At 43.6% G+C, this 17,141-nt stretch overlaps 1 protein-coding gene across 14 annotated transcripts in view; it reads left to right on the top strand.

The window, feature by feature from the left end:
* Positions 1-17,141, top strand: part of SPIN1 (spindlin 1) — a 103,108-nt gene that overhangs the window by 21,401 nt on the left and 64,566 nt on the right. For 3 of the 14 annotated variants that reach the window (XM_075599636.1, XM_075599644.1, XM_075599654.1), the window contains one exon: positions 9,066-9,219. The exons of 7 other annotated variants lie outside the window; for them this stretch is intronic. In XM_075599636.1, coding sequence (XP_075455751.1) covers positions 9,066-9,219 — 154 coding nt within the window. Of the gene's footprint in view, positions 1-9,065; positions 9,220-17,141 lie in introns of those variants that run through there. 4 more of the 14 variants (XM_075599721.1, XM_075599678.1, XM_075599696.1 and 1 more) reach the window with 3 other exon arrangements.

Raw genomic sequence — 17,141 nt, 5'->3', positions numbered from 1 at the left:
GTGTGTGTGTGTGTGTGTGTGTGTGTGTGTGTGTGTATATTATTCAGCATGTAACTAGTTTAAAATAAGTAATTTTGTATTAAGTTAGAAATTATATTGTATAATGAAAAGCTGCCTATACAAAGATAAGTTAAATCAGTCCGAAGACAGGCAGACCTAGAAATGTTTTATGTGATTTTTAGAAACTTGGTATGTTTAATGTCTGCTGAGTTGAATAGTATATGGTCAAGAGTTTGGAATCAAAGGTTGGTTAAATCATGTTAAAAGACAATACAGTAGAGACGGGTCTAAAAAGATGAAGAACATAGGATTAACTATAGTTAGTTTGTGACCGAACATAGAGGTTCTTTTAAATTACAGTAAATATTGCTAAAGGAAGACACTGTGTTTTATGTTGATTAACTAAGAACTTTTTGTGAGAGAAACCGGTATTGCTCAAATCTGCATTTGGATTTATAGAATTCGGAATTATTTAACACCACCAAGCTAAGAACAACGAAGTAAAAGATTCTTCACTCTATAACTAAATTCTATATGCCTGAATGATGTAACTCAGGGGTGGGCAAGTGTTTGACCTGCGCCCCCGCCTCGCAGCCTTGGCGTTCGCGCCCCCCCTCTCCTACGACCCGGCGTCAAATGATGTCGCGGGTTATGTCATTAACCCCGCAGCGTCATTTGACGCGTTTTGCCAAGGCGATGCGTTGCCGAAGACCCGGCTGGCAGTAGCTAAGGGATGTTACAGAGACCTCGGGCATCTCCCGGCATTTAAATGCCTTGGGGAAGGGCGCAGAGCCTCTATAACCACAGCTCTCCCCTCCCCTAGAAAATATTCTGTACCCCTGATGTAACTGAAATTATGCTGTGAAAGATGTTTTCTATTGCCTCTGAATAAATTGAGAAAAGAAACTGACCATAGATTATATATGTTTATTATTATTTTTTTTAAATTATTCTTTTATTGTCATTTTTTTTATTTATTTTTTAACAGGAGGGCCCCACTGGTACGGCGGGTTCCGTTCTGAGGACCCGCCGGAAAGTGGAACCAGCGATTTTTGTTAGGTGCCCATGCGCAGACTGGCATTGCGCCATTCTGTGCATGCGCGACAGAAGGAAACCCCATCCATTCTGCGCATGCGCGACCCCTGGACGGCCCGTTCTACGCATGCGCGGACATGACGGCCCCCTTCTCGGCATTGGCGGATCGCCGAGAAGCAGGGCCCTGCTGTATTGAAATGTGGGACATTTATTTGCACCCATCTAATAAGCAAATGTTAATTTTACACTCCGATTTTTCATTTGGGGTTAAAATCCCCTCTCACAGCCACAAATGTCACGAAAGATTGAGTGGGAGATGAGACAAACCCCAACAGGTTGGCCTTTCCTTGTCACAGGGGCAAAGTGTCGAGCATAAAAACAATGCATTTGAGAAGCAAATTCAGAAATTAACATAGAGTGGGTTTTCTGTCAAATAACACAGCAGTGCGCAAAGTGGGGGGCGCGACCCCCAGGGGGGGCGGGAGATTGTGCTGGGGGGGCGCGGGCAGTTGCAGAGGCCCCGCGCTCTTCCCCCAGGCATTTAAATTAAATGCCGGGGGATCGCGTGAGGCCCCTGCAACTGTTTACTTACCGGGATTCAGCCGTCTGTGTTGCGGCGTCAATAGACGCCGCGGCACCATGTGACCTGACATCACACGCACACGCAGCGTCATCTGACGCGCCTGAAGGAAGGCAGGGGGGCGCGAGAGACGGGGGCGCAGCACAAAAAGTTTGCGCTCCCCTGAAATAACACACACATTCTCATATTTCGATATCGCAACCTATTGAGGAGTCGAATAGGTGCTACCATTCTAGGCTTTCTGTTTTTATATCCTGTTATTTTAGTAAACTGCATTTATATACTGTATGATTTTGTAACATTCCTTTTTTCTAAACTAGCCCAGTAATATTAAATCTAAAATGTAATAAGTAGGCCCCATGTCTTTTTGGTCTCTAATTGAAACTAGTACATTTTTGAAGAGTTAAACCGCATTCTCTACGGGTAACTTTTTAAATTGTTCTTAGGGGTAGCAGCGTAATTGAGCCGTAATGTGTGTTTTTTGGAGAGATGGTGCTCATTTTTAGTGTCCTGCTGGAGGTGTTGTCTGGATGTTTTTGTTTTTTTTTTACCCCTTTCACATACACAAGTCACGTGCACACAAGTGTGGCATTCATGAAGGTAATTCTATCAAATGTGAAGATATCTGGGCTGCAAATATCAAATAATGGTTTCCCTCTCAAAGATACCATTGAGACTATCAATGGAGGCATCTATGCGTTCGGCAGATTCTTTTGAATGCCAAGATGCAGTTGTTTTTTATTATTATTATTATTATTATGTTAGTTGTGGGGTATTTTATACTCTGATTAAATTGAAATTAAATAATTCCCCTTTCTCAGAAACCAGACGTAGGCACGCTGTATAGTGCCGGGCGCGTGTTGCGCCGTGCGCGCGCGTGGATTTTTAGTTGGCTGACGTTAGTCAGCCTTTCTATACAAGGGCCGTGCGCACGGCAGGGAGGGGAGCCGACAGACAGCGGCGAAGAAGAAGAAATTAATCTTTTCGCACCGCTGCCTGCGCTGTGTGTGTGTGTGTGTGTGTGTGTGTGTGTGTGTGTGTGTGTGTGTGTGTGTGTGTGTGTGTGTGTGTGTGTTTATGTGTGTTTATGTATTTGTGTGTACACAAGTGTGGTAAAAATAAAAATTTTATTGATGTTTTTTTTTTAATAAATTACACGCACACACATATACATACATATAAACACACACAAACACTGTATACTCACACAGTATATACACGAACAGCAAGCGGCACGTGCACGCACGGCCGCATGCTGTATAGAACGGCCCTTAAAGGAGTTGCAGGGAAGAGCGTGATAAATAGAAGATAAGATGCACCCACAAAGGCCGGTCCAGACATCTGTTCTTTGTCGCAGATGAAAGGCTTGGGGTTTCAAAGAGTTTCTGAATCTGTAAGTAGATTCACCTTCAGGGGTGTGTATGATACATGTGGATTTCATGTCTTCTACTGCATGGCCTGTTCAAGATGTAATATTAATTGCTGATAATAATGGGTTTATTTATTTTTATTTTATAAATGTCTGAATCTTTGTACTTCTTTTTTTCTTTTTTCCCTTCAGTAATGAGCTTGCATTTTGTAATGAGCAATGTCTTTGCGCTCTAATAAAACCTATTAATTTCTGAAAATCGCATTTTCGGGCACATTTTGCTAAATTGGGTTCTTGTTCTAAATACATATTATCCTAGCATAAAGGGGAGTGAGGACTCCTGAGGAGCAAGCCCGTACATTAACCCTGGTGGTAGCGTAATTGTGTTGTGGTTACTCTTTTTTTTGGTGCCCTGCATGGAGATGAGTATGACAGCTGGAGGGCTGTTTAACCCATATCACACACACCAAGGTAAGCGTGTACGTGACAGACACGAATATGCTTAAGCAATTTTGGGGGCACATGCATCAAGCGCCATTAAGGGTTATTGGTTATTGCACTTGTTCCAATGTTAACTCCCATTCACTTGATGGCGCTTGGTCATACGCCTCTAAGTGAGCAATTGTTTATGAATTTATATGTATCTTCCAACAAGGTCCACTTTTCTTTCATGGTCTTGGGATTGGGTAATAAATAAATAGTGTTTGTTCATTAATGGTTTATTGATCCACGAAGATATACTTGTCGTTAAACTGGTAGAATCATGTTTTTGGTCCTGTGCCGGATCCATGTGACAGTAGCAAAGTTACCTCTCCATGTGCCCCAGGCACCAACATTATATTGTATTCCTGTGGCAGGGATTGTGTTTTGAAACACTATAAACAGAATTGTTTACATAGTACTCTATATAAATGCATTATTTTATGCTAATATTTGTATCAAAGTGTCCCTATACTGCAATCATGAATTGCATTTAGGTTCACTCAAATGTCTGCTTATTTAAGCTTTACCTTAGGTGCTGTGGGTTTTTTTTGTTTTTTTATACGCGTGTATATATCTATATCCATCATATGCGGCCATGGTTTGTTTCCTGGAAGATGTAGCAATTGCACCAGGGCTTCTTAAATGTGTTGAATCCAATGTAAGTTTTCTTTGCAGCATGGAGGTTAATACTGAGAGAATTTCAAGCTGCTTTGGGAAAAATTAAGGATGAGCCACCAGCAGCTTCCAAAACGAACTACAATTAATGTTTAGACATTGTACAATAAATTAATGTGGTGGGAAAGGGTACTTTGATCGACCTGTGTAACTTACTTATCTTTCACTTATCTATTTTTTTTTTTCTCTTTCTAAAAAATGAACAAATGGTCAATAGTTTCTGGAAAAGTGATCAGTAAGGCCTGGGACCCGCTGCGCTCGTTGGCGCGGGCGGCAATGTAGCGAGTTCCCCACCAGCAGGGGAATCCTCGCAAGCCGGTCCCGGTTACCCCCTGGCTGCACAGCTTACTACACGCTGTGGCGCGTCAGCCGCTAGGAGACACAACAGAATGGTGTTTCCTAGCGTTGACGCGTCACGTGGTGTGGCTGTGAGCCAATGGGTAGGGGAGGCTGCGGGAGGAGGAGAGGCTTCGGGGAGCGGGGAGGAGTGTGGAGTGAAAGCAGGTGAGTGCCTGTCTGTGTGTCTCTGTGTGTGTGTGTGTGTGTGTGTGTGTATGTGTATGAGTGCCTGCGTGTGTGTTTTTTTTACTTACCTGCAGCCCGTGGCAGCCCATGGAGGGAGGGGGGGAAGAGTAGCGGGTCCCTCCGCTCAAGCCACGGCCCCCCCTCCCTGTCAATCCTCCCACTCCCGCCCACCTCCCGCTCCGGCCCCTCACGTCATGGCCGCGCCCCCTCACGTCATGGCCGCGCCCCCCCTGACCCGTTTGGCCACGCCCCCCCCCCCCCCCCCGCTCCGAGAAAAGTATCCTGTAGACCGCAGATCGCGGTACAGCGAGTTGCACGCGCCGCCGGCAAGCAAGCCAGCCGTGCGGACGCGTGCAACGGGACCTTAGCCTAAGTGTTGATTTGAACCACTGACGTTAACACTTGCTGCAGTGGTTGCTAAGCCCCTCTCACTCGGCTACCTTTTGTGCATCTGGGCCTAAGCTTTAGCATGACCAAGCTCCCATTCATATGAACAGAAGTAAAGGTGTGCTAAATCTGGTCGCCCTTTTGTGGATCTGCACCTTGGCTATTTGTAGACCCAACAAACCTTATCTGAGGAGATATATGCTATTATCAGTTGTTTTTATTTATCTTTGTTTCTGCATGGAAAACAGCTCTGTAATTCAGAGTTTAGAAATTTACTGTAAACGGCACGAGTTTTCATTTGTACGGCCAGTGCAGAGTATAGGCCTCTTTTAAGTAAAAATGTCAATAATCGTAAAAACCGCTAGAGAAATCCATCTCGACGTTCACTTTCAAAATGGGTAATGTCTGGGTATACTGGGCTTAGTTATCTGACCTGGTTAAGGGTGTTAAATGTCGTTAAGAGTGAGGCCAAATTAATGTATTTCCTATGGAACACAAGTGGGTTTCTTCCCCCTCTCCCCTAATTATATTTTTTTTAGGGGTACATAGCAGTCCAAAACATTTTTTATTTGGCTCCTGCAGTGACACACTATATTGTTCACACGTATCTTGTGAAAAATGCATGAGTCTTTAGTTTCACAATGTCTTATGTCTGATCTTCTCCTTCCTATTGCATTTCCATTTTTATCTATTTAGCTAACAATGGAAACATTTGTTTAAACAAAGACAATTCCGCAATAAGCAAGCGATACAAACCGTTTTTATGGCTAAAGATTAGTTGTCGTAAAAATATCCCGAGTGATTTTATTACTTTGCAGCGATTTAATAATAACATGGTGAACTAAAGACCGTGACGTACAGTGTATGTCACAAAATGTGGCACCCTCTGGGACCTTATGATCTACGCTGTGCGTCATAGGCGTTTTGCTAATTTCCTAGCTGGCATTTGTGATCGGCACTCTACAGCAGGGGGGCGCAAACTTTTTTCCCTGCGCCCCCCTGCCGGCTGTCCCCTCACTCCCGCGCCCCCCCCAACCCCAACTTACCCTCGCACCGGCGTAATGACGTCACGTCATTTTGACGCCGCGTTGCCATGGCGACGCCGGGAGGAAGCCGCCGGAGCCACGGGTAAGTATGGTTTACAGAGGCCCTGCAGCTCTCCCGGCACTTAATTTAAGTGCCTTCGGGAAGCGCGCGGGGCCTCTGTAAACCCCGCGCCCCCCGTCGGCAGTCTCGCGCCCCCCCTGGGGGTCGCGCCCCACAGATTGCGCACCGCTGCTCTACAGGAGCGCTGAATGTGAACTAAACTGAAGGAGGCGGTCCTTCCGGTTACCAGAACCAGACTGTGATCATGTGATTGCTTAGTGCGGTCACATGATTGCTTATGCCAGAGTGTCTGTGATCAGGTAGCCGGCAGGATTCCCAGGCACTGATATTAATAGTTTTAATTGGGTAATAAAGACCTCTTCATTTATTTTAAAAAAAAAATTTAAAAAGGGGGGGGGGGCGGATTGTTTGCATTGCGGAAAAAAAAGCTTGGTAAAAACTCCCCAATCTTTATCAAATGTATTTCAGTGCTGGACTGTTTTGCAAACTTTGTTTGCAAAGAATTATGAATGGAAGGCTCGGTGAATAAAAGCAGGGACTAAAAACAATGATGCAGATCAGAGTCAAGTGATTCTGAACAAATTTTTACATTACACGGAACATCCATTTTTAATTGTCAGATGTGTCCGAATGTGTGTTGTAAGGAAATTGCGAAATCTGCTCATTTTGTATGAAAGTAAGAAGTGAATTTGTTTATGCAACTCCGGATTGTACACACCATCTTATATATCCACGGCCAAGATAAGGATATAGACTTTGCGCCCTGGCCTTTTGCAAGATACCGATGAAGGTCACGTTCTGCTAAATATTGTTTATTATTTTATATACCAACAAGCTACTAACATGTCTGCTAACCATGAGAGTTTCATATAGACTAGAGGTAGGCTATCCTTTTTGTTAGAACGATTTGAATCGAGCAATCAAGAAAGCTCTAGTCTCTGACAATTGTATGCTTTTATTTAGCCTGTACCTGGAGATGACGCTTTATTGTTATTTAGCCTTACAATAAATATATGAAATGCCAAGAGATCCCCGTTTTTCGATATTGCATAAGAAGAAACGCACGATTACAGATAATGAATAATTATTTTCAAATGACACCGTTTTTGAAGCTGGGGAAGCCCTGTCTGAAACCTGATGTCCACTGCTTGTTTATCATGGGTAAATCCCTTTAATCTCCTGTGCCTCAGGCACAAAAATCATATTGTTGGCTCTGAAGGCAGGGACTCGTCACACCTGCAAAATTATATGTGCCGTACTGCTTACATTGTCTTATAGAAAAATGATTGCTATTATTGGCAACACAGATAAACGTAAGTGGCTGATATGCTTGAAGTGCAAAATAACAATTTTCACAAGATGTATATAAATACAGCTGTTACTTTTTAATGCACGAGATGCTGTCGCTTTAAATCACTTGTGCGTGTGTTTTTTTGTTTTGTTTTTGCCCCCCCCCCCCGTCACATTCCTATATTGGTAATAGAAAGGAAGCCGAGTTAAGTCAAACTTTAAATTGTCCATCACAACTGGATATTGGAGTTTTTTGTTTTGCTCATTTGTAGATTGATTTACAGACGACCATCACTTTAAAGCTGCAGCAGTCCCACCTAAACAACCTAAGGACATTTTCGGTTCAGCAATAAAATAACACGATAGATTTGTACTTTGAATGTCTATAATATTTACAGTTCATGTGATCTGGAAAAACAACACATTTGATTAGATACCATTCCTATCATATACTATTAATACGTGAGAGTATGGCCCTCGTGCAAATAGCCACTTGCAGGGCGAACGTGTCTCGCAGATCGCTTCTGCCTCTCGCGTGTGTGCTACGTGCAACGACGTTGTGCAGGAGGCATGTGACACGGGCGTGTGATGTCATGGATGATGTTTCGGACCGCAGGGTCGTGATGATGCCACGAGCAAACTACGGGTGGGAGTGGAGGCAGGGGTGGCGCATAAGTGCTCTGTCACATGATCAGGGAAGGCGAACTTTGAGAGCATTGAGGAACAGGCTGTCTCTTCTGCCCCCACCACCCCTGTATCCTCGTGTCACCCTCTCTCTTCTACCCCATGTGTGTCATCCTCTCTCCCCATGGGGTGGACTAGTAAAAATAAGTGTACTTCTTTGCAAGATATAAACTGTGATTTGAAGTTCTGTAAATTTGGGCTTTCCGTGCAGTAGTGCCTGGATCGGCACTATTACAATTTATAGAATAAGGGCCAACTTTGCAGAAATGAATGGAGAGTTTGTTGAAGAGTGCTTGTTAAAAAAGGTATGCTCGTCGGCCATGCCATAAGACAATTTTTGTTTGCTCCCATCTTCTGCAATAAAATAGTCACAGGTGATGTTTGTAAGTACGTGTCTTCCCTAAGGTAGAAGATGCCTGTAATTATATGTTGGAAGATGCAGAGTTCTCTTTGGATGAAATTTGAGACTATTGATCAAGCCGTGCATGAGGATTGCTGTTGAGTTAATGAAGATACAGTGCAACAAGTTGGAAATGAGGGTGGTGCTTAAAGGATCTGATTTCAAGATGCAATTATATATATTTATTTTCTCGGTCATTAAATTGCACAGTAGTTGTAAATTTAACACTCTGGGTTAACCAAGCTGACATTAGGGGCTATTACTTTATTCTCCATGCGCTACAATTGGTGCAGAAAAACAGCACAATATTTGTTTTGCAATAAGGAGACTTTAATAAATGGCTCCCTTCTACTTGTGGCGGTACTCTGTTTTAATTTTTGATTTCCAGAGGAGGGGAGTGGGCGGGTAACAGTATTTAAAAAAATAAATAGAAATTTAAATTTAAAAACAATAATAATTTGTCTCCCAAATATGTATTATCAGTAGTGTGCATGCATTCACAAGGCGGCTGAAACATTTTTTTTTTATAGTGCAATTTTCAGAAATTTGACCACAGCAGCTGCAGAGCCTTTCCAGAAGCAGAGCTGTTAATCACTGGTCGGAATGGTCTTCTGTCCACTACACCGTTCTGCTTAGTGGTGATTCCCCGGGCGGAATGGCATTCTGTCCACTACACCGGGATGTGTAAGTTACATTAATATAGAACTGTGTGAACATTTTACAATTATTTATGGCACATTTAGAATGTAAGCTCTTTGCGATAGGGACTCCTTTACCGTATGTTACCTTTAGGGCTCATGTGCTTATTCCCATTATTATTTATTGGATAACATTATATAAATAAAGACGTACAGTCCTTTACCAAATATTTGCATTTGCTTGCCTTAAATATTAGTCTCTGTGTGACACTGCAATTAACTGCTTGAGAAATTGTACTGGTTGGCAGTAGTAGAAGTTTGACCACTGTCTGTCGGCTTGTTTGAACTAGTTGGTAAATGCTACAGGCTAAGGCTGCGCTTATCGTACTGGCGATGGCGTGTAGCACCGGCACAAGTACTTGAAGTCCATCGCGGGTGTTCAGAGTGAGCCTGATGGCACTGCGGCATGGCGACCGAAATCGCTGAAGCCAAGGATTTTTGTTTTGGCCAGCGACGTTTGCATATGTGAGCGGTTCAGCCATTGAGGGCGACCTGCTCATGGCCACGCTTCCGCCACATTCCCTGCCGCCCTCCCCGAGGTTTTCTGCACCAAATACAACTTTCGCTTATAGCGACGTGTGACGTCGGCAGTCGCGAGCACGTCTCCGTTACTATAAGCGCAGCCTATGGCCGTGATTGATAATGTGTATTTTATAGGGGGTACTCCATATCGATTTATAAAGTTGTTGTTTTTCTGTTGTTTACCTTTGCCCCATATATGCCCCATCTATGTTGGATGAATGCCAAGTATGTGTTCAGATGGCAGTTCCTGTAAAAGCAGGAAGTCAGGACACATAAGCAGTTTCACATTGTGCTATCTCGGCATTCAGTTTCTCAAGTCTCGAGTCAGAATTTATGACTTAATTCAAAGACAGACTGTTGTGACTTTTAGATAAGGAGTTAATGTCAGAATATGGGAAGTAAGTTTTCTGCATGTATACTTGCTCGCTTGCTTAGCTATATAACCACCGATGTAACCAAGAATAAACTAGGAGAGGTTTTTGACAATGAACACTCGTTTTGTCTGACTCAATTACTTTCTCCTCCGAGCGCTCGTATTCTTTTCCTGTTCAGCACCTTAGAGGGTCTTGGCCTCTCGACAGGGTCTTCCGAGTTGAAGGGGAAGGTCCATACTAACGTTGGAGTATAGGACAAATTTACAGTGATTATACTAAATATTTTTGGTATTAAAAAAAAAAAACAATAGGAGCGCACATACCTGTTGCCGCATGGAGCTGCTGGGCGGCTGCCTTCTGAAGCGATTTTTGAGAATTTGTTTTTTCGTGGCGATGTCATGTGAGCGGTTCCTGCCAATGAGCGTGAACCGCTCACGGCAACGCCTCCTTACCTAGTATTCTCTCCTGAAGCCCTGGTATAATCAGGATGCCTCTGGGCGGCAGTGTGAGGGTGACGTCACCGGATCGCTCAGCCGCATCTGGTATTATTATGGCCTAACACTTGATGCGTCTCTATATCCCTCCATTTATTCCCATGGCGGTAATTAGGCATGGGAATAAATGTCTTGTTCATTTCTTAACCTAACCCTTTTAATTTCTTTGTTCCTAAATTGCAGACCTTATATCCCTGACAATAGCCCCAAGTGACTGTAAATTTGGTTTTCTGTTTCACATGTAGCCGCTCATGTTTTGACTGCTAATTCTGAGCCAAGAAAAGTAAGGTTACTGCTTTCACTTTGTTAAACTCTCTATCCTCAGTGATTTCTAACTGTGTATTTCAGACCCAATCAAAGCTACCTTTTCTGAAACAAGGTTTTGTCTGTTGGATTTACATGAATAGTTGTTTCTCTGCATTTAGGTGCTAAAGATGATTTTTTTTTTTTGGTTCGCCTTTGTTCTCTTGGTACACTAAGTGCCTGTAGAGATCTGTTTGCATTGGTTAATAGCTGTGCAAATGAGGATAGAATGTCTGTCTGTAAAGGTGTTAAACAAAAAGGTGGATGGGTAGTAGTGTCAGTCCTTTTTCATGAAGTAACGAATGAGAGCAAGAGTATGTAGTATACATTTTATTGGTGCAACGAATACTTCATACGTTTATAAGCTTTAGAACCGCTCGGGGTTCTTGATCCGATATTGCAGAAGTAACAGAAGCGGAGGGTCTTAAATAGAGTATTGTGCAGACCTGGTATTTAGTTGCATTAAATACTATGGCCCCGCTCACGCAGCGCACTACACGACGCGCACGCGTCCGTCACAGATTACTGGTGGGCAATTGTAGTGTTCAGTATTGAAACTACCATTGGCTGGAAAGTACAGCGTCGACGTTGCTGCCATCGCGAGGAGGGGTTGGGCAGAGCTGTTAATCACCACTCTACTCTCCCAGATTGCACTTCACAGTACCTTTTCGTTGTTGTGCTTCTAAATGCATCAGTGACTGACCGCTCTGTCTCTGGGGGAGGAGGTAAAGGTGTAGACTATTAGCTGTGGGTTGAAAGGCACTCGGCTGAGGGACTTGTCACGTACCTGGTGCTCAGACAACAATAGAAGTTCAATAGTAGAAAGCGGGCTGGCACTTTTTTAAAATTTTTGCTCGCGTTAAAAAGCCGTGTTTATTATCCGTGACTTTGAAATTTTCATGTTTTAAATTCCCTACTTAAATAATTTTAATGTTTTGTATTTTATACATATCTATATACCTTCACAAGATGGCCACACACACACAGGAGCTAAGGAGCGTTTCCAGGAGGCAGTCGTGGTGCATGGCAAAGGAGATTAGGGATAGTCAGATCACACGTGATGTATATCAGGGGTGTGCAAACTGGTGGGTCGGGGGTGGCGCGTGACATTTACAGGGGGCGGGGTTGGCACTTGCAGAGGCCCCGCGATCTTCCACCAAAGCATTTCAATTAAATGCCGGGGGAACACGCCAGGCCTCTGTAAGTTCCCTTACCTCCGACGGCCATGGTAACGTGACGTCAAATAATGTAGCGTTGCTATGGTGCAGATGGAAAAAAAAAAAACGTTTTCACACCCCTTATCTATATTAACGGCACAACACTAAGTTAGGGCAAAAGATAAATTTAGTACATCCAAAATACACACTGGCCTGACGTTTCGGACCCCAGGGAGGCTGCCTTCAAGTGTGTAGTGGTGTGTGTGTGTGTATATGTAGTGCTGTGCGCTGTGTGTGTATATGTAGTGTGCTGTGTGTATGTAGTGTGCTGTATGTGTGTATGTAGTGCTGTGCGCCGTATGTGTATATATGTAGTGCTGTGCGCTGTATGTGTGTATATGTAGTGCTGTGCGCTGTGTGTGTGTGTGTATATGTAGTGCTGTGCGCTGTGTGTGTGTATATGTAGTGCTGTGCGCTGTGTGTGTGTATATGTAGTGCTGTGCGTTGTATGTGTGTATATGTAGTGCTGTGCGCTGTATGTGTGTATATGTAGTGCTGTGCGCTGTGTGTGTATATGTAGTGCTGTGCGCTGTATGTGTGTATATGTAGTGCTGTGCGCTGTATGTGTGTGTATATGTAGTGCTGTGCGCTGTATGTGTGTGTATATGTAGTGCTGTGCGCTGTATGTGTGTATATGTAGGGCTGTGCGCTGTATGTGTGTATATGTAGTGCTGTGCGCTGTATGTGTGTATATGTAGTGCTGTGCGCTGTATGTGTGTATATGTAGTGCTGTGCGCTGTATGTGTGTATATGTAGTGCTGTGCGCTGTATGTGTGTATATGTAGTGCTGTGCGCTGTATGTGTGTATATGTAGTGCTGTGCGCTGTATGTGTGTATATGTAGTGCTGTGCGCTGTATGTGTGTATATGTAGTGCTGTGCGCTGTATGTGTGTATATGTAGTGCTGTGCGCTGTATGTGTGTATATGTAATGCTGTGCGCTGTATGTGTGTATATGTAGTGCTGTGCGCTGTATGTGTGTATATGTAGTGCTGTGCGCTGTATGTGTGTATATGTAGTGCTGTGCGCTGTATGTGTGTATATGTAGTGCTGTGCGCTGTATGTGTGTATATGTAGTGCTGTGCGCTGTATGTGTGTATATGTAGTGCTGTGCGCTGTATGTGTGTATATGTAGTGCTGTGCGCTGTGTGTGTATATGTAGTGCTGTGCGCTGTGTGTGTGTGTGTGTATATGTAGTGCTGTGCGCTGTGTGTGTGTATATGTAGTGCTGTGCGCTGTGTGTGTGTATATGTAGTGCTGTGCGCTGTGTGTGTGTGTATATGTAGTGCTGTGCGCTGTGTGTGTGTATATGTAGTGCTGTGCGCTGTATGTGTGTATATGTAGTGCTGTGCGCTGTGTGTGTGTATATGTAGTGCTGTGTGTGTGTATATGTAGTGCTGTGCGCTGTGTGTGTGTATATGTAGGGCTGTGCGCTGTATGTGTGTATATGTAGTGCTGTGCGCTGTGTGTGTATATGTAGTGCTGTGCGCTGTATGTGTGTATATGTAGTGCGCTGTGCGTGTGTGTATATGTAGTGCTGTGCGCTGTGCGTGTGTGTATATGTAGTGCTGTGCGCTGTGCGTGTGTGTATATGTAGTGCTGTGCGCTGTGTGTGTGTGTATATGTAGTGCTGTGCGCTGTGTGTGTATATGTAGTGATGTGCGCTGTGTGTGTATATGTAGTGCTGTGCGCTGTATGTGTGTATATGTAGTGCTGTGCGCTATATGTGTGTATATGTAGTGCTGTGCGCTGTATGTGTGTGTATATGTAGTGCTGTGCGCTGTATGTGTGTGTATATGTAGTGCTGTGCGCTGTATGTGTGTATATGTAGGGCTGTGCGCTGTATGTGTGTATATGTAGTGCTGTGCGCTGTATGTGTGTGTATATGTAGTGCTGTGCGCTGTATGTGTGTATATGTAGTGCTGTGTGCTGTATGTGTGTATATGTAGTGCTGTGCGCTGTGTGTGTATATGTAGTGCTGTGCGCTGTATGTACGTATACAGTGTGTATCTCTCTCGGTAGGAAGAGAATCTATATCTTTGATTGTCACATGTATTACAGCTGTGAAGCGCTATGTACATTAATGGCGCTATATAAATAAAGATACATACATACTATGCAAAGTACTGCGTCTTGATGTAACAGATAATCCAGCTAGCACTAATTGGCAGCAAAGGATATCAGGATACCGGATGTGCTGAACTGCTCTATAGGTGTTTAGTGCATTTTAACAGTCTTTAGGGATGTTTTTAGACTAGCTCTGCTTAAGAGACTAATTTTAATGGCTTCAAGCCACTCCTTGTACTATAGCAGCTGTGCGCAAAGTTGGGGTTGCTGGATTTTTTTGGGCAGGCGCTTGCAGAGGCCCTGCGCTCTTCCCCGAGGCATTTCAATTAAATGCTGAGGGATCGCATGAGGCCTCTGCAACAATAAAACTTAACATGATTCAGACGCTGCGACGCGTCACCACAAGCGAAGGGGGGTGGGGAAGCTGGCAGGGAGGTGCAGCTCAAAAAGTACTACAGAATCAAATTGCATTAGCTGTAATACCGTCTCATGGTAATTTGAGTGGGAATCTTGAACCGGTGTATGTTGCGCAGCATGTAGTGGATATGTTTATATCCATATCATAGAACGTGATGGCTGAAACCTATTTTACGAAGCCGTATTGCTTGGAGACATGTACAATACAAAAAAATTTAAATCAATATCTGTTTCCCCTGTTCTAAAAATGTACTTTTTTATGATGGTGGCGAGTGCATCTGTGCACATCTTCTGGAAAGTAGGATGATAATTACTGCATTACGTACCTGAAACCGTAGCCAAGCCTATGTGAGAAGGAACTCAAATGAAAAACGAGGGGTTTATATGTTCTAAAGGACATCAAGCACATTTCTGCATAAAGATCTTCGTTTTAGGGGCAGAGGTTGATATTGAACCTTTAAAGGAACACTGGCCATGGATATTTAGGGGCTTGTAATAAGCTTCGAAGCAATCTGCCTAAAGTCCCACTGACTTGTGCGGGCGTTTCGGCCAAAGGTGTTACATTGATGGATTTTAGAATTGCATGATATGCCAAAAAGGTTATTGAATTGTATGACCGTTATTACTGAAGTGCATTTTTGTTGCCACATATATTTCAGAATGTTAGCGTAGTTGATAGATTAAATACATAATGAACAATGGGGCCACTTAAATGCAAGATTTATTTTTACATATTGAGTGCACACTGCCAAAGATTTCTTTTGTTCTATTAACTCAATGTATTCATCATTTGAGTCATGGCTGGGTGAATTAGTAGAAATATGATTCTTTTATTGTCTCTGGTCTACATCATTACATTTTTTTTCTCCAGTTTAATGGTGCAGTTCAATATGCTTTGTAATATTGTATGTATTTAACCCTTGTGCTGACTGAGGGTGCATTGAAGGCCTCTTGACTGCAAAAGGAATACACATTCCTCCACTATACTGTATGTAGCACTGTTTCCCCCACCCTCTGGGAGATCTACTCTGTTGCTACCATGTGGTGCTGAGGCATACCTGTGGTGATATGGCGACCAGGACAGGCTTTTGGATATATTCTGTAGTTCTTTCCTTTTGGTGTTCAGAGCCTCCAGCTTCAGGAACTCTGGTAATATCAGAGACCGTCCTCTCTGAAGCACATCAGTCATTCAGACCATGCACTGACTCAATCCAGGCTGGTGTATGATTAACAAAGGAGGTTTATTTAGCAGTCACTGCATGGTAGTCTTTACAGCGGTGCAAGGGTTCAGAGGTTCCCCACCTCTGCATGGTGCTTGACCCTGATATTATGGGGTCATCTTCCTTGGTCAGATGTTCCCTCAGCCACAAGGCAGAGGGTGGGCCCGCTCATCCTGCCATGGGAGAAACTCACTACCCTCTGCTTCCTTTCTCCTCAGAGGCAGGAACAGGACTGATAGTTTTGGCTCTGCCTCTCATTAGGAAAACAGGAGGGGGCGGGCTCATGATCTGTAACTATCCCTGATAGGCTTACACAGGCCATGAGTCACCACCTTACTCCTGTCCATCAGAGAGGAGCACACGGGGTCAAAAGCCCACAGATTTAACCTGTTAATGCCTGCAAGGACTTGCATAACAGGGGAAAAGCCGGGCAGAATAATAACATACCCTGTTACATGAACAAAATGGTCTGTTTCCACATCTACTTTTTGCCCCCTCATTGATTTTTTAAACTGGAGTTTATGATCTTTCTAAATTCAGCCTAAAACCAAAATGGAAATGGCTGCTAAACCCCCTCATATTTTATTACTGGACTTCAGAGATTTGGCAGAGGAGTCTGCATTGAAACCTTTGTGCTTCTAAAACACCTGCTTGAGACTTCATAGTGTATGCTTTGTGAAGGGAAAACCGGTGACAATATGTCCATATAAAAAGGAAGACTACTTGAGATTTTGGGCAATATATATTTGTATCTCCTTGTGCCGCATGCTCCAAAATGACATTATAAGCTCTTTGGGACAGAGACCCGTTTTGCCTGCCAAGTTTTATGTACAGCCGGAGTACATTGCACAATTTGCCAAAATCTATTCCCCACATTTTTAAAACCAGTATGTCGGTGAGCAGAGTGAAACTTTGCTTAAAGCTGTAGACCAAGCATGTCAAACTCAAATGCTAACAAGGGCCAAATAAACAAGGTTTAAGTCTAGGTGGGCCGCAAAAAAAAAAAACTTACATTTTCGTAGAAACGTAGGTTTATTTCGAAAAGTAGTGTGTGTGTGTGTGTGTGTGTGTGTGTGTGTGTGTGTGTGTGTGTGTGTGTGTGAACGAAAATAAAAACTAAAAAAGCCAGATGTGAATGACTTCTGAACCCATTAACCAGTGTCAGGATGCCCCTCTTGATTTCCAAAGCAGCAATCCCGCCTGGAATCTTACCTGATCCGCAGTCCCTCAAGGTACTATACTGCAGGGGAGGTGTTTCCTACCTGTCTTCCGATGTCCCCCGCGTGAAACTTGAGT

Source organism: Ascaphus truei, chromosome 1 (genome assembly GCF_040206685.1).
Source record: "Ascaphus truei isolate aAscTru1 chromosome 1, aAscTru1.hap1, whole genome shotgun sequence".
In the NCBI taxonomy this organism is placed as follows: domain Eukaryota; kingdom Metazoa; phylum Chordata; class Amphibia; order Anura; family Ascaphidae; genus Ascaphus; species Ascaphus truei.
This window is presented reverse-complemented; position numbering and strand designations above follow the sequence as displayed.